This window comes from Aythya marila (genome assembly GCF_965140915.1).
Source record: "Aythya marila genome assembly, chromosome: 12".
NCBI lineage: Eukaryota > Metazoa > Chordata > Aves > Anseriformes > Anatidae > Aythya > Aythya marila.
The window spans coordinates 10,593,630-10,611,922 of NC_139053.1; the positions used below are offsets into that span (position 1 = coordinate 10,593,630).

The 18,293-nt window shown below is 44.7% G+C and overlaps 1 protein-coding gene across 1 annotated transcript; it reads right to left on the reverse strand.

The window, feature by feature from the left end:
- Positions 1–789: 789 nt before the first annotated feature.
- On the reverse strand, positions 790–17,638 carry KATNB1 (katanin regulatory subunit B1). Its single transcript, XM_082770342.1, has 19 exons — positions 17,499–17,638; positions 15,389–15,519; positions 13,257–13,374; positions 11,083–11,183; positions 10,489–10,530; positions 9,718–9,801; positions 9,155–9,270; positions 8,559–8,630; positions 8,185–8,335; positions 7,569–7,756; positions 7,318–7,448; positions 6,475–6,525; positions 6,228–6,304; positions 5,464–5,583; positions 4,329–4,478; positions 3,929–4,005; positions 3,441–3,515; positions 2,579–2,695; positions 790–1,978 (listed from the first exon to the last, which is right to left on the reverse strand). The coding sequence occupies exons 1-19, from the start codon at positions 17,536–17,538 to the stop codon at positions 1,846–1,848; spliced, it is 1,974 nt and encodes a 657-aa protein (XP_082626468.1). The 5' UTR covers positions 17,539–17,638; the 3' UTR covers positions 790–1,845.
- Positions 17,639–18,293: the final 655 nt, after the last annotated feature.

An 18,293-nucleotide genomic window follows, 5' to 3' on the forward strand; every position in this document is an offset into this window, starting at 1 on the left:
TATTTCCCTGGAGGGTGTTTGAGCCTTGTTCTGGGAGGGTGTTTGCTCCCTCCCTACTTGTGCAGCATCTCCTTTGGTGCTCTGCTGGAAAAAAACAGTAACTCCTTCCTCTTGCACCTGTTTTAGGGCAAACAGGAGTTACTTGAGCCTGGCAGCAAGGCCAAAAAAAAACAAACAACAACAACAAAAAAAGTGCTGCTATCAGCCTCCTTTAGTTAGTGAGAGATTTAGTATTTAACTGCTGGCCAGGCCCTTCACAGTCTTCTTAAAACTTGACCACAGTTGGATAGATGAGGTATCAGCTTTACAGCTGGCTCCCATATACACAGCTGGAAGCAGCTCTCCTCTCCTCAAACGCTAGCACCTGGCTAATAGCTTCACAGAAGAAGCACAAAGCGCTGTACAAGCTTGGAGGCAGCACCTAACCCATGCACTGCTACCCTGCAATCTGCTGGAAAGCAGGTGGGGAGGAGATCTTCATCAGGCCATCAGGAGAAGGACAACCCACAAATGCTGATGCTGCTCTTAGGGCTGGGACCTTCCCAGCAGAGCAAAGCCTCCCACAGCATTTCAGCTAGACACCTGGTGAGCGTGACCACTTACTCACAGCAGCCACTTACTCAACACAGCCTCCCAACAGGAAGGGTGAGAAAACTCACCCTTCTAGGTGAGTTGTAAAACCCTGCTAGGCACACAGACAACAGCCCCACTTTCCCGATACACTCCCAGCCATGCCAAAGTGAACAGCACTTAAAGAGACTGAGACATCTGACACAACTTAAGAAAAGTTACAAATTTTTTTATTATTAAAATTCATTATAAGTTACAGTTTCCTAGACAACAGGCTCCAGTGTATAAAACAGGAGACAGACTGGGAGGAGCAGGGGAGGCACCAACAGGAGCCTCTTTCCCCAAAGGAAAGAAGAAAGAGGGACAGAAGGGTTCTGACAGCCATTTATTGGGGTGGGGGGAAGAGGGGAAAAACAGGGACAGACAGGATGACAAAACAGAACAATAAAACCACAATCCTAAGAGTGGTCCAGTGGATGTAGAAAGACATTAGTCCATGTCCCTCCATTCTTCCACCCTTACCCCCAAAGGCAAACATGTATGGCAAGTCCCATTAAAGTCATATAGGTCAACAGATCCAGGCAGACCTCATTTCCCAGCAACAGTCTGAAGATACTAATCTTCTGCAGGGTAGGGTTACCAGCAGGGATTCTGTCAAGTTATGAGACAACTTCCTCCCAGTGCAGGCCCTCGAGACTATACCAGGTGTGGTGGCACAGCATCCTGGCTCACATTTTTTGAAGCAAGCCAAGGCTGGTCCTGTGTGCCAGCAGAAGAGGTCAAGTTCTTTCTGTAGGGGAAGGACGCTCCACACCACAGCAGGCTTTTGGGGGGCAAAAGCTGCAGTCCTCAGCATGCTGCAGAGAGCAGGCCTGGGCCATCAGAGCCGAGTGTCAAGAACCAACAGCACACATGCGTGAAGGAAAGGTGACAAGCAGGTTTGGAGCCCTCCAGTCAGAGTAAGGCCAGCACACAGAGACAGAGCAACTCAGAGCTTGATGCTGAGGTAACAAGCTGAAATGAAGCTGCTTCCCTACAGGGACTTTTGCAGAACCCTCAGCCAGCCTGGTCCCCTTGCACCACACAGGCACCTCTCCACTCAGGTCTTATACCTAGCCCATTAGGAACTGGTGCCAGACAGGTGGCCAGCCAGCAAGATTCCTGTTCCCTGCTGCACTGTGGTGGAAGGATGAACACACAGAGATGTGAAATCCAGTCAGACCAAGAGCAGAGGGGATTTTGGCCACGCGCTTGCAGATGAGGAGGTGGCAGCTGTCACTCCAGGACAGCCATGAGGAGATGCAGTTCCCGGAAGGCACTACCATGGCGGCCACTGAGCCCCGACTTGTTCTTGACAATGTTGCTGATGTTCTTCAGCTGCTTGTAGCACAGCTTGCATTTATGGAGCCTGTGAAAACAACAGACATGAATGTTCAGCTACACAGGAGATGTGCTTGCTCTGGACGTGCCTAAGATTCAGCTCAAGCAGGAGAGAAAATGCAAGCCCTGCAAATGGCCTGTTTGGAACAGGAGCATGACTCTGCAGCAGCAGCTTGTCTTCAGCCCACGTCCTGATGATGCAGGCGAACGGCATTCACACAAAGGCTCTTTCACTCCTGTTTTCCCCTTTGGCAGTAAAGACTGGGGAGGAAGGAGGTGCTGTTTCTGGAGAGCCAGTTCTCAGAGCAGAGCTACCCTATGAATGAACTGGAAATCCAAGACCTGGCTGACAACTCATGTGTCTTGTGAGGTGAAGGGTGCAGCCACCAGCTGGCTTTACTTCTGACATACTTGCTCTTTGGTTAGGTATGACTCAATAAACAGAGACAGAGGGGGGAAAAAAACAACCAGTCCTTGGCCCTTTCCTCAGAGCATGAGGGTTTGGTATTTGCAGACAAAAGGGAAGGCATGCCCAGTCTAGTATCAAAACCTTGGTGGAAAGGAGCAAGACTAACCAAGAGAAAGGCTGGTTTGAAAGGAAGCAAGTAGAGGTGGGTAAGTGCCTCACCTTTCCTCTCTGGTGATGTCTACTCCAACCGAAGGTGGTGCAGCAAGCATGTCTGTGATCAGTGGCAGGAATCTCTGGAGAATGAGTTTCAAGGAGGTGCAGCCAGTCTGAACGTAACTGAAAAGCAAACAGAGAATCAATCCCACTCGAATTTCATTCCTTTCCTCCCAGCAGCCAGCCCTCACACACATCCAGTCACTGGGGATAATGTACTCAACTCCCCTTCACCACCTGTAACCAGGCAAGGAGACAAGTGCCAAACGAGTGCGAACACAGTCCTGGTTCAAGTTGAGACTGACAAAGTGAGCCCTATTAAAATGTCCTGGCATATAAGCTGCTAAGTGAGACTTTTCTGCTCAAGCGCAGGTGTCCTGCTGAGGGCACCTGGAAGGATCCTCTTTCCTAGTAGGGAAGGACAGAAAACCCCATTTTAAGCAAAATGCTGCATTTTCTTCCCACCTAACAATCAGATTCAAAGCAGTCTAGGTGACTCCAGGACTGTTGCTAGACTTCATTCCCTTTGTCCCACATCAACAGTTTCATTCCCATCAGTGCACAGAGCACGCTTGGCCTACACCTGTTTGACCCCTCCTGGCTGTCACAGCTGCCTTCAGACCAACACACCTACATCAAATCTCAACATCCTGTTCTTAATGAGGACTTCCTGCCTACATATACTTTCCACATCTTTTCCCACACTCACTTGGCAACTCCATTGCTCTTTTCCAGGTGTTGTATCAGCATAATGCTGTGTCTGCTATGACTTTCCAGGATTTTCTTTCAGCTACAAAATGCCTAGCAGGGCTCTCTTATGAGCATCCACACCTTCCCCAACAAGCACATCGTGTTCTCATGGCCTCACCTTTCGTATTTACTTTGGAGTAGTTTTTCTATCTGAGGCAGGACTACAGTGCACAGATCTAACTTCCAGAGAGACCTTAAAAGAAAAGAAGAGAAAAGGACATGTTTTGAGACTGGAAACTGAGGATTTCCAAAGTTGAGTTGATACAAATAGAGCTTTCTGGCAAAAATGTCCAAGTAGCTGCACCCAAGTTTACTGAGCAAGTTCATTGACTCCCCCTTGTGATAGAAGGCGGCTAGTTCTGACATATTTACCCCCAGCAGAACCACTTTATGAAGTCCTAAGACTGATTTTCTTTGTGAGACATCAGTACATACAGAAAAGGCCCTGTACAACTCCAGCAGTTACTGGCACTGCAGGTTGGAGATCTGACTACAAGCATATGCATTTCCTGCTGCCATGGCCAGCTGGACATGAAGCAGGTACGATGCAGTGCTCCTGACACCCAGCCAGATAGCTCTCAGGTATCCCAGTGACCCAAGACTCACGCTTTTTGGTTGACAATGTTCAAGAGGTCCACAACAACAGACAGATCATTGATTGCTACAGCAGAGTCCACAGAGTTCTGAGAGAGAAGGGGAAGAAGAAGTCTATCACAAGGCTTAAACTGGCTAGGCTAATGCAATAAATACCAAGTTCTACTTCTCAAATACAAAGTACAGGGAACATGGATTTAGCCAGGTAAGAGAAGATAACTCTCTAATGACAGAACTCTTTCTGTGTTTGTGACCTTTCAACCCCAGCCGGAACACAGCAGCACTCTGTGGTGCACCCCAGCAACAAACACTGAGATCCCAAGTTTTGTATGAGGCAGAACTGGTTCCCCACCAGACAATAACACTGCTCAGCCGTTCCCCTCATGAACCTCAAGCATCTCCACATCCTTGCCTTGATGTCACCGGTGCTCCATGCAGCCCGCACAGTGTCCAGATTCTTGTGGCGGCTGGTGAGCACCACACACATGGTCTCATGGCCTTTCCTGATTTGGGACACGGCTTCCTCATCCACAAGCTCAGTCTGGCTTTGGTTTTTCACAGCCTGAAAAGTAGACACCAGTGAAGGAACAGTAACAGAGCAGAATGGTACAGAAAGGATAGGAGCTTTCTCTGACCTAGGTGAGAGCTAATTTTGGAGTACAAAGAAATGAAATACGGACTTCCTTGCAGATTGGTTTAAAAACTTTTTGAAATGGAAATGCTCAGTTTTCTCCAATTTCAGCTATTTTATTTTTTTTTCTTCTAGTAGGTCAATTCTCAAACATTTAAAACTTTGGAAAAAAAATCTCAAAATAAAAGAGTGAAGAAAAAGTAAGTTTTCAAACCCTGTATGTTTTGATGAAGAAATATTTTCATGCAAACCCTATTTTTGATGTGAAATGCTAATCTGAAACCAGCAACTTTTATTAAAACACATAAACCTTGCACCATTTGTTAGACTCTCAATTTGATTTCTGCCCAAGTCATGATGGCACCTCCACTTCCCCTGCTCACTTTTAAATCTGTCATAATGAGGATGCTCTCTGGTCCTTCTCCCTTTCTGGGTTAGGGAATACCCTCTTGAGGAGTGGCCAGGAAGCCTCCAAGATGCAAGAGGCAAAGATTACCATGAAATAATTATGTGCATGTAATGGCAGACAACAATTTTCTAAATGAATCACTGTCTAGAATGTGGAATCATTCGGTGTCTTTGCCTCATCCCTTGTTCCCTGGTTTAATAACACATTCTTCATGAACTAACCAGGCTGTGTTTGCATCAGCCTGCTGTCAGTCTCAATGGGGGCCTGGTCCAGAAGCCCTGAGGTGCTAATCCCACAAGAACTGCAAGTCAAAGCAGTTTGGAGGCAGGAGAGCAAACTGGCAGGGGTAAGAGCAGAAAAGGAACATGTTCTTTGGCTGCTGCATTCACTACCATGACTGCAGGCTGCAGGAAGTACCTAAGACACTTTTGCACCTCCAAGAACACCCTTTTTCTGACGCCATCCAGCACTGACACCAGCCAAAAACTTCTATTCAGAGACACTTACTGGTAGAAAGTCAGTGGCTTTCAGGCCAATGGGTTCATTCCTGGCTGCAGGAATCACTGACAGCTCCGCTCTGGTCACAGGAGTTGAGGAGGCAATTGGTGGCCTCTGAATTTGATCAGGCTGCAGAAGAAATTGGGATAAAAGTTCTAGTGGCAATAACATGGACTTAGCCTCATATCCTCTTTCCTGACCCACTTTCCTCTCAAGGCAGTCTCCAAGTTGCTAGCATGGCTTAGAAGCCAATGAAGTGTCCCTCAGGTATACATCAAGACTTAATTAAGGTTTGTGAAGAACACAAGATGCCCCAGCAAGAATACTGAATACTGTCAGTTACTAACATCTAAAATTATGGCAATAGGCCATGGCCAGCCCAAAGGCAGAAAGAATTCTAAAGAAGCCTGAATAACATATCCTGTCCTGATAACTGCTTGTGATTTTGACTCTAAAATAGTCTCAGTTCAAGCACCTGCAGAAATGTAGTACCTAAATTCTCTTCAGAGAATTGCACCTATTTTGATATTAAAGGAGAAATACCACTGTAAGTGTGAGAAGCAAACAAATGCAATTTAGCTATTGTCTGCTGGAGGCCTGGCCTTCAATTCTGCTGCTCAGATGACACACATGGACTGACAGAGGCTGAAGCTGCACTTTTATTGCTCTTCAGTAAAGGAATCAGCCTGATTTAAAACAGTAACATCTCTAAAATTCACAAACCTTTCACAGTGGGGATGTGAACAGCTATTAACAGATTACACTGTACGTACGAATTCCTGCTTTGGCAACGGGGTCTGGACTTCCACAGCTTGGTTAGGCTTCACTGCTTCCTTTGCAGTTACAGGCTCTATCAAGACAGAAAGAAGCAAGAAAGTAGAAACTGATTGTTCCTCTCAAGAGAAGCTTAGAGCAAAGGTACCATAAACAAAGAATACAAGTAGTCATTTCTGATGTGCAACTCTCCCTGTTTAAGGGCTATTAATCTCATTCCTACCGAGGGGTCGTTTTTATACTCACCATCTTCAGGGGGGGCTGGAAAAGGTTCACTGTTTCGTGGAGGAGTTCGAGCTACAGAAAAAGAAGGAAAAAATGACAAACCACGCAAGGCTACAGATTAGTAATAGGTCAGCCCTGAAGCTGAGAGACCTCCAGCAACTCCAGAGATTAGGGCAATCAGCAACACAGCAAGCAGTTATCTCCTCCAGACCTTGACGTTATTGTTGAGTTTAAACAAAGGCTTTTAGCCTTCATAGATGGGACAAAATTGACCCATGTAGCTCACTGCTGAAAATGTGTTAAGCACAAGACAGTGCACTGTCAGAGCAAGTTACACTAAAAAAAAAAAACAACCTCCAACTAAACTGATTCAAATACTTAAGTCATTATTTTGACTATTACTTCCTTAAAAAGAGTATCTTATTTTTCTCACTTACAGTAAAGTGAGTTACATGCATTGCACTGTGCTTCCTAAACAACAGTCACTGCTTTAACAGATCATTTAACCTTTCCTTCTTTAATGGAGGCTGCTGAGTTTACACATACCAGAATCCTAAGCAAATAAAGATTCTGTAACACAGCAATCCTTCCTAATCAGGACAGGAAGGCTCCATACTCCTAACGGAGCTCTGGATTCTGGGCCAGACCTCAACCAGACATCACTGCACCCTAGTACAGGTGCAACCTTCCAGCAGTTCACTAATATGACTTATTAAGCAGGGAATATTCAAGTCTTCTAAATTCTCTCAGTCACAGGTGAAGCCTCTATTACAATACGCCAGAATTCAGTTCCACTGAAACAGTTCAGTGTCTGCAGCTCTGAACTAGCCACCATTCAAAAGCACAATAACGCCTGGTACTGACAGATGGCATTCTTGGGCTGGAAGATCTCTTTGTAATCCTCTGGGTTCTGGATCTCAGCCTTTGATTCCTTCTCATCCCGGTCATCTTCACTGCTGGGACTGCGCCTCTCGCTTTCTGAGTTGTGCTTCACTCTGATAAAAAGAAGAAGAAAAAAAGGATGCTGTTAGGGCGAGTCACCCGGACCTGTTAGTAAAAGGGCACTAATTTCCTTATAAAGCTTGCAAGTACAACAAACCAGCAGTTTCCCTTACCTTTGTGGCTTGCTGCAGCTAGTTGAGGGCCTGTCATAGATACGGCGGAGGGAGGACCCTGTGGGGGTGGGCTGCATGAGAGGCTTGTCATCCCTGATCAGCCCATGAGGAACCGAACCTGACTTTGTGACTCTGCTGAGATCCACAACGAAGGAAGAAACTGTGCTTTGCGCATAGGAAACTCCTATCTGCAGACAAAAAAGATCAAGGTAATTCACTGAACAGCAGGGTACACGCTAGCCTTTCTATGATCAGGGAGGATGGAATGGCCCTGAGTGACAGTGCTCGAAAATTTGTCAATTCAGTGCTTTGGCTTTTTCAATTCGAAACTATCAATGCTACACGAAAGGCTATGATAAAACTTCTTCCAAGCATAGTTTTGAAATACTGGTCAAACTAAGCCCCAGCTCTTTCTTCCAGAAGCCAAAGAGATGAAATGTAGCACAAGGCTCTTGAAAGAAAAAACACACAAGCTCTAGGTGCTGGACACACTGCATATCCTGGCCACTTGCAGTCTGACATAAGCTTAGAGGTCAGAAGGCCTTCAAGCAAGACAGAAGGATTTTATCTCATGTTTCACAGTCACCTCCCCAGCTCCTTGTGAAAAATGACTTACCAGCTGGTTGTTGCAGATAGATAAATCAGCTACTTTTCCCCAGTTCACCAAGACCACGTCAAAACAGCGCTCAGGCTCCCACCCATATACACGCAGCGAATCCTGGAAACCACTATACAAACAGCAGCCATCCGGGTTGAAAAGAACACACCTAGGAGAAAGCAGACAGAGAGTTTAGAAACTTCCAACTTCCACAAAGATCCCAGGGCTGTATCTGTGACTTCACTGAGTACCTGCAGCAGTTTTCAGCAATGAATGTACTGATATGGTGAACCTGTGCACCTTTCTCTCCCGTATTCTCCCTTTCATGAAATTCTCCCTTTGCCCCCAGCTTTGGTCTCTGCCTAGCACACTGCAGTAGGAATTTAATATACCTGACGGGAGTAGCCTCTTCTTCAATGCAGCTCACAACTTGAAACTTCTCCAAGTCCCAGAATCGAACAGTCCTGTGCACAAAACAGAATAAAAATCATCACTCACCCTCTGGAAATCTGCTGTAGGATTCAACATTAAAAATAACATACCAATAACTAGAATGACTTCCACTGCTGTGCATATATGATGAACCTACACAGAGGATTGGTCTAGCTAAGATCTGTGAATCCAAACCACAACACTTAGAGGCTCTAGAGATGTATAGTTATTTAGAGCAGACCCGGAGCTAAAGACACACTGCTGGCACAGCATGAGTACTTGTTGTTCAGGTAGGATGTCAGTTCGATTAGTGAGCCACTCAAGCCTACTGCATTGTTTTCTAGCATGGCAGACAGCGTCATCAGTTTTGTATGAAAAGGTAAGATCTCCATATTCTGCACATCACAGATGTGACATGCTGTTGTCTAGCTGGCAGGCACTTGGAATGGCAGTTTTGAGTTGTGTGACATTCCTGTTTGCCATGTTCTTAAAAGAAAAGGTGTTGAAAGTGGAACTGACACAAACAATTCCCTTCTTTCTTTTTCCCCTCGTATACCTGTCAGAGCTGCCAGAAGCCAAAAGGTATTCATTTGGATGGAATTCTACAACGTTCACTGGGCCAGCATGTCCTGTAAACTCAAACATCATCTTCCCAGCAGCCAGATCCCACAGCTGGAAGAAGGAAAGAACAAAAGACTCTTAGAAAAATTAATGTTCAAGAATTTCAATACGCTTTGAATTTCCCTTTACCAGCGATCTTCTAACACTTTTCTCCCCTCCCTGAACAGACTTGAGTTTGTCAAGGAAAGCAATGATCTGGAAAAGGAACACTGTGCTGGTCACTTAAGGCTGATAAAAAAATAATAATAATAAAATAAATAATTTAAAAAAAAATCTTTTAAATTCCCTATTTAGTTTTAAGTAGTAATTTGTCCTCTAGAAGTCTGCTTTATATTTAAAGACTGGGATAAGATACAGCATTTCCACTTGTTCCAGAAGATAAAAATCTCAAACAAACAGAAGGGGACTAAGACAGAGTGTTGGTAATGGCTGGTAAAAAGACGATCACAGTATTCCTATGTGCCACAAGCACACAAGGGAGATGTCATAGTAAATTACCTTTACAGTATGATCATCAGCAGCAGAGGCTAGCCATTTGCCATCAGGACTAAATCGGAGACATCTAACTGCTTGAGTGTGACCCTGCAACAAGAAAGACAAAAAAATATTTTCCTTTGCTTTTCTCTTCCTTTAGAGGAAACTGTGTTTCAACTTGATATGGTACAATAAAATAAAATCTAATAACTGTTTCATGTAGTCCACAACTCACAGAACACTACATTCTACATTCGAGCTATACCTATTCACACTAAATGGGCATAATGTCTCTCATCTAGACATTTCTGCCATCAGTTTAAGAGTGGTAAATACAGATCTGGCTCACCTGATAAGTATCAGATTTAAGCTGAACAGATTTCTTTGTTAAGCAGAAGTGCCATTAAGTTGGCTACAAAATTAAATTAACATATAGCAAGTTCTTTGGGTACAGAAAGGCCCCCTGAATAGAACCATCTCAGTGCAGTGGGGACTTCACATTAATGCCAGCCATAGTATAAAGAAACACTTACTATTGGGTGCTTTCCATCTCCCACTGAAGCCAAGCAGACTACAGTACATTAATTCCTATGATATCCATTTAATGTTTCCATACAATTCACTGAGGTCTACAGAGGTTTATCAGGCCATTTTGAAAAAAAAAAAAAAAAAAAAACCCACCGATCTCACCAGCAAAATGAAATAGTTACTTGTACATAATCACTTTAAAGTTTGCCTAGAAGTCTTAAACAGAATTTGTTCTCCCCTCTTCTGAAAACTAATGAAGCATTTTACCTTATACCTGAAGACACAGCCTTTTCTTCTTACATCCCAGAGCTACAGGTGAAGAAAAGCAAACAAAAGATATGCTTAGAAAGGTACATAGGGGGCCCAAGAGTTCTGTCAAAACAAGAGCTCTTGCAGTCATCAGGCTGGTAACACTGCAGAATGAAATCACTGAAGTGGCTGCTAAACCCCGGTTTGCTTCAGATACATTTCCTAATCTAACTTCCAAGTGAGAATCACTCCTGTAAGGTATTTCTTACTACAGAAGCTCCGTTCCTGCAGTCAGATACCAGTCTGATGAAGCAGGTGCAATCCATAGCAATCAGGACATCTGTGCTTACTGACACCAGCTCTCAGCTGGCACCTAACTCGAGCCCTGTGGAATGAGCTACATTCCACAACTGAGGAGTCACATTCATGAGTTACCACTGTGGAAACACATGCATGAATTTCACAAGCTCTCACAAATACACCTGCCCACACACATGCAAATCTGGATGTACAGTATCTACCAGCAGCTTGGCAGAAAACACATTCTGTCACTCTTCATAATAAAGACACTACAAGTAAAGAGGGCAATCTCTAGAGGAAGGTAGGCTTTACCTTAATGTTTGTGTCCAAAGAGCCAGATGCCACAAAACTTCCGAAAGGATGGAAATCAAGGCTGCAGATGTTCGCTTTGTGACCAAATAATGTACGAAGAACTGGAAAATCGGGAAGTGGAGCAGGGAGAAAGAATAAGGAACAAATATTTAGTAGTTTGTATCACCCCAACAGGATGCAGAAGTTTTGCTATACTATCCTCACCATTAAAAACATGCTAATACAATGTACATTAGACGTGCTACATACAGTTTATTCATCTGTATACATTATTCTACAGAAGTGTTTCCAACTTTACCTTCACAATGCAAAGAAACTGCAAAGAGGGCACCATTTGCAATGATCCTAATGAAATTCTTGTCCTTAGGTGTGGGAAGCATGAATAAAACTCAAAGGTGTCCAACCTTAAAATAAACCTAAAAAGGTACTCTTAGAGGCAGCTGTCAGGCAGTGCTATTTTTCTACTTGTTGCAAAGAGCAAAACTGGTGTGCGGGGGAATATGGTTTCATATAAGGAAGTGAAAAGGACATCATTCACCTTGTAGCTATTAGACAAGCACTTTCTGAGGACTCTGCACCCTAGTCCAGACACAAGCCCAACTTCCACCTCTGATTTTCTAGTACCTGCACAGGCCTGCTTCAACTGTCCTTTGCAAGAAACATCCCAAAGACTGGGAATGGACACTCAGGAAGCATGAGGCAAAGAAAATGATCACGGTGTTTGAGCAAGTCATCAACAAAGTAACACCCCCTGTAATTCTGGAAACCAGAAAGGACCAGTTGAACAGGTACGCTGCATCTCTGAGAGTAGAGATGAATGCTGAACTCAACTTTGAGGAAGAAAAATTGCTTATATAATGACAGAGGCAATCTCTCTCCACCATCAGTCATCTGGGACAGTATTTTGGTTCCCCTGGTAGGAATTAGCTCTTGAACCAGACCTGGAATGGTCATTTGCACAGATGCTCATACACCTGCTAATAAATTCAGCCAGATCAGTTACTTTCTGCTGGTAAACCCAAACTATTTTATAACTGATCTGATTTTAATTGCCTGAATGACAGAAGTGATCTTTATGGCACCTGCTGCTTGCGTTTGTGGCCAAAGTCAGTCTGTTTTCATTACACGTTCTTGCTATGAGCAAGCAGCAAACTACAAGAAACATAAATTCCTTCTAGAGTATTTATGCAGAAAAGCCTACACATGATTCATGATACCTTTTCAAATTTGTTCTAGGATTTGAGGAAAATGCAGTAAGTATAACTCAACAGTTGTCCTTCAAAGGATCAGAGCTTAATGAGTTCATAGCTTTTAAGATTTGCTAATAATAATAATAATAATAATAGGCCCTTGTCTGTTTATACAGTCATGCAAGAGTATAACAGGAAAAAAATCACTTGAGGAAAAAATGAAAGTTAGAAGAAGAGGTCAGCAAGCAGGAGATTCTTGGACTTGTGCAGAACCTAATATACTTAAAGCTCTTAATCTGGTTTTAGAGTTAGAGCACCCATTTATTAAGGCTGATAATTTTAAGCTGAAGGTATGAATATAATTTTTATATACGTCTAATTACTACCTACATGCAGAAAAAAGTATATGGAACACAGACTTCAACACACTGAGGTCAAAACCCTGGCAACTAGTTCCTCAGCTCCATCTCCACAGTATGTGCGCAAATTTCTGCTTCAGTGCACATACAGCTCTATAGTCTCAGTAGGAATTGCACAGAAGCCCTCTAACAGTACTGGAAACTAAGAAGAAAGCAATGCTGGGCTTTTCTTCTTAAGTTAGGAACCTTCCAGGTCAGCATGGACAAGCATAAGGATAGTGCAAAACTGGGTTTCACAAAGAAAGAAAGAAAACAAGACAAAGTTAGTATTTTAATTTGGCTTAGAGATTGCACAGTAATACAGCTTTCCCATGATACCCCAAAAGCTTGCATCCCCTTCATTTTGGTGATTCTGGAGAAAAATAATGCATATTTTCTTGGTTTTACCACTGTCTTTTTGAAGAGAATCCTTGGTATTTGGGAGGGGATTTACCACAAAGCATCATCCTCAAAAAATACCCTGAACAATTGGATCATCTGGTGGTTGGACCAGATGATCTTGGAGGGCTTTTCCAACCTTAATGATTCTACATATGAACAGAAGAGACAATTAATGGAAACATACTTTTGGCAGCTTCCAGGTCCCAAACGCGAATGGACCCTGACTGGGACCCTGCAACAATGAGTTCCTCGTTTATATTGATCTGTAGACTCTCAATGGGTGACGTGTGCCCTGTCAAGCTCTGCAAAGAAAACCATGAGTCACAATCAATGGCTACCAACACAGACAGCTTAAGTCCACAATCATATAGTTCGTACCCAATTGGTAACTGAAGTATTTAGCTGTGAGTTAGGACCACTTGGTTGTGCACTGATCCCTTTTTCCTTATCAGCAACTAGCATGGTAGAGCATCCTACAGGTCATTACTGCACAGCACACTGTGCACGTATCTCCCACATTATTCCACCTTCTGGGATGCTGACTAATTTTTAAAGGTTGCATCAATAGAAACATGTAGCTAAACATTACCTGCAGAAGCCCAGATGAGGTTGACGCATGCTTACCTTACAAAATTTGTGCTACACAAGCACATTGTCACTACGTTTGCTCTAAATGGGTCACGCAAGTCTCATGAACTGGTTACAAAATCAAAGCAAGCGTGAAAGCAGGGCCACTTCAAAACCTTCACAACAGCAAGGAGTCATTTGTTGCTGCCACAATGCACGGGTGTCAGTGATAACACGGTGCTATTACTGAACTATTAACTCGAGACAAGAGGCCGTACTTCACATGTACACAGCTTCTTTCATCCTTGAGCATCTAAAAGCTTACAATTATATAAGAATTTTGAGATGGCTAGTATTTAATTAAAATGCAAGAATATTTTAAAACTACTTCTAGAAAACTAATCAACACACATACCACAATTATAGACCTTCTGCTTGTCAATTAAGCAATATTATTATCCTAGACTTTACTCCATCCTCAAGCAGGTCTTTTTAAACAGCTAAGCTAGCTCTGTGCCTCTGCACACGTATAGAAGCTGAGAATGCCAGCTGACAGCAACCTGCTCTGATAGGGCTTTCTCTGAATTTTAAGCAGGCCTGCAGTGCTCTACGGCTGCAACTGTAACTGCTCGGTGTGAAACAGAACTCAAGCATGAAACAAGATGCAATGCTACTCTAGAAGTTCCTTTTATCCCTCCTCCCCAAAATGCAACCACCACAAACTCAAGATTTTTTTTTAATCTTTAATAATGGCACAAGACCAGTTCCAGTCAATGTTGCCAGCTACAGCTCTCTGCTCCCACAGATGGCATAGGGAGATATTTAGTCCTGCAGCCCTTCACATGGAAAGCAATACTCAGGTTTCAAACTACTGTCATGCTACCACAAAGGCCCAGAAAGACACAGCTAACTATGCTATGACAGAAGCACAGCACTACTAAAGGTGAGCAACTACTTTTGCATCTATTTCAACCTCTTTATACTTGACCTCAATAAATAAATTGGAAAATAAAATAGAAACATTCTCCTCTCAACCTTTTTGATCCCACTTTCTCTATTTCCTCCTCACAAGGTTCACTTTGTTTAGAGAAATGTCTTTCACAATGCAACATTATTGTGTTGTTAATTAAACAAGTGACAAGGGACACTTGCTAAAGATACTTTTTCACACTGGAAGGCAAAGCGATACAAAACAAGACAGCTGTTAAATGTATTTATGGCATGCTTTGGTGGTAACTCCTATTGTAACCCTACTCTTCCTAACAAGTAATGAGAGTAACGCTGCACACTGCATTGCTCTTCCCCAGCCTACTGTTAAGTCAGTGAAGTATTCTGACAAACTTTGTGCTGACAATAAATGACTGTGGGACAGGTGGAAATGCAACCCACTCGGGATGTTTCCTGCTTTGAGGGCAAACTCCAGGGTATAAAACCAGCCCCTGTAGCTTGCACTCTAAAACTAGCTGTCTGTGACAAAACTGTACTTCGTTATCTGTAGCACACTAATGGAAGACTCAGTATTCATTATCTGAGCAGATACTGGCCCCAGTGAAGCAGACAGCCATCCTGGATTCTCTCTGGAGCAGCCTCACCAATTACTGAATTCTGTCTCTAACTTCTGCTAGCATCTGGCCACTTGGTCCCGATAGAAGTCCCACAGCTCAGTAATCTTTTCCCTCATTCCCACCCTCTACATCTCAGAATTAATTCTCCCATCCCCCGGAAAGTTAAAACCAGGCCCGTTCTTACCATGATGCAGTTGGGCTTGTTAACTGACCATATGTTGACTCGACAGTCATCTCCTCCGGTTGCCAGAAGCCGGCCTGAACTCTTCCCCAGGACTAGCGAGGACACATTGCTGCTGTGAGCTGTGATCTCTTCTGCATAAAAGGAAGCGAGCAGTTATGTCAGACTTATACAAAGATTTTCCACCCCATCCCTCCCAAAGGGCTGAAAAAAGTTCTTTCTCCAGAAAACCTTTTCCAGTTGTTGCTGGACAAGCTGTAGCAATGCACAGCTCAGATAACAAGTCACGCCATTATCTGGCTTGAAACAGTCCTTCTTGGCTCTGTCTGCTGCACTTAAAACATTTGCTGGCCAAGCTTCACCACCCCACTACTCACAGGGCGTACTACTTCTCTCACTAGCAGCAACAGGGTAGCTTTTACACTGGCTAGACTGTAGCAGCCTGCTTGCAGAAGCTGCTTTACCTCCTGTACCTAGGTGGGTCTCAGTAAGCAGAGCTGTTTCAGAAGGAGAATGATATGTGTCCAACAAGCAGCAGACACGGATATCTAGGGAAAAGTCCTTTAATCCCATACTGAAGAGCAGCAGCAGTGTCCAAACTGAGAGGAAATGGCAGATTAGCAGCAGTACAGTTTGTTGCTTTACAGAGAAAAAGTCAGACTCGAAACTGGGGAGAGGCGAAGCTGCCTTCTCTCAGCTTTAGGAGAGGCTTTGCTACATTCCCACTACAGAACACGGGCAAAATTTAGCAATGCAGACAGTGTGAAACCGTGACAAAGGAAGGATGAATATTTGCATGAAAGGGCACAAAAGAGCAAATGTGACTGATACTAAAAGATTATTAAACAACTGGGGGGCTGATGGGAAAGTATGATACTGCGAGGGCTTCACAATGACAGAATTCTAGGAAAACCTTCTCATATGGAAACAATGTTGGGGATAAAAGAGAAGCCAAAAGAGCATTTTTGCATAGATATCTATTTTTATAATGGACTTTAAAATCCACCAAAGTTTTTGGCAGGAGCTTCTGGCAGATGTATTTACTATTTTCTCCTCTTACTGTTCTCTTCTTTGAAAGTTCGCTGGATTTGCATGCCTAATAGTTATGAAACTTATTTGTAAAAGGGTTAGGGTGTAATCAATTCTACTTTTGGTCAGGTTGTTTTGGTGGGAAGGGCAACTTGAAAATTAAAAATGCAACCCTAATCCAAAAGGACATTAGACAGCTGCAACAATAATTACAGGTACTTTGATCTCAGTCTCTCAGAGCATTTTTTGAAAGCAAAACTGTGCAACTTTCACTTTAGCTGAAGGAATACTTTTCAAATTACAAAGGTACATGGACTGTAAATTAAATGAGAACAAATCTGAAAATATGCTTGTGCTGTGTTGAAAGACCAAACCTTCCTATGACAATGCTGAAGTATGTATGTGCACGCAGAACTGACGGCAACAAATACCACAACCAGTATTAACAGACCAACTCGCTAGTTAAAATTGAAAGTACATATGCTAAACATTGCCGCTAATACATCAGCAACTCCATCTTTTCCCTCTCTTAATTTTGTTCGTAATAATATATTGTTAATTTAAATGTCGTTGCTGAAGCACTGAACTCTACTCATAAAAGCCAGGCGAGAGGCTCGCTGCAGCCCTGGCCAGACAGCAACACCCTTGCCCCCAGTGAGGTGGCAGCTCCCAAACCCACAGCCTACTTTCACGGAGCGCTCACCCCCGGCTGATGCCACCCACCAGCTCAGCGATGCCGAGCTCCCAGTGAGCATCCCCCAAACCCTCCCAACACCCCGAACCCTGCTCTAAGAACGCTAAGGCGGGGCAGAGCCGAGCAGAAGGAAGCACCACGACCTCCTGCCCGCTTAAGGAGAACGGAGATGGGAGCCCAACCACCCCCTCGCTTCTCCTACAGCGCTGGTGCTTCAGGAGCAGGCAGACAGCACAGCAAACAGGCGAAATCATTAAATTAATTATCTCGGCCCCCTCAGCGCGCTGCCAGCCCCGTGCTAGGCCCCAACCCCCCGGCCCGCAGCGGAGACGCCCACACAACCGCCAGAGCCGCGAGCCGCGGCAGGGTGCGGGCCGGGGGGGCACTCACGCAGCTTCCAGGCCGCCTTGGTGCTGACGGGCGCCGCCATCTCCCCGCCGCTGTCCAGGCTCCGCGGCCCAGGCCCGGCACCCGCGGCGGCGGCGCCCCCCCCAGCTGCCGGCCCCGCCGCGCCGCCGGGCCCTGCGGTTGCCCGGGCTCCGTGAGGCGCTCGGCCAATGGGAGGCGCGGGAGGGGCGGTTGCCACGGCGACCGCGGGGCGGCCGGGCCAGTCGCGGCGCGGCTTCTTGGAGCCTCGGCGAGCGCGGCCAATGGGGAGGGCGGCGTTGCATGGCGGCGGAGGCGGGAGCGGGGCCCTGTCAGAGCCCGGCTTCGCGCCCTCCCTGCCGGTTGCTGCCGCCGGCCGCTCGCTCAGAGGCAGAGCTGTAGTTCCGACAAAATGCGTTAGCTGGGTCTGAAGGGGCAGCTGCTGTGTCCCCGGTGCTTGTAAATAAATAAACAAACAAACAAACAACTAAATTCTGGTGGCTCTTCTGGTGTGGAATTAATACGGATCAATTACCAATCCTAGTCTGGCTTGCTTCTTCTTCTTTGTTTGTATATTTTTTTTAATTCCTGTCTAGAAACCCTTGGGTTTTCTTTCCCCTCAGTACCCTGAGGTCCTAACCCCTTCAGGAGTTCAGCCCTAGTGGTTTGGAAATCGGTCCAAACCCTTACATTCCTTCAGTTCTTTTCCAGCAGTGTGCTCTTACCTGAACGCCTCTCATTTAAGTACCTCAGAAGACTGAGTTATTTCAAAGCTTTCTCCTTCCCTGGCCCATTTCTGCAAACCTCAGGTCACCATGT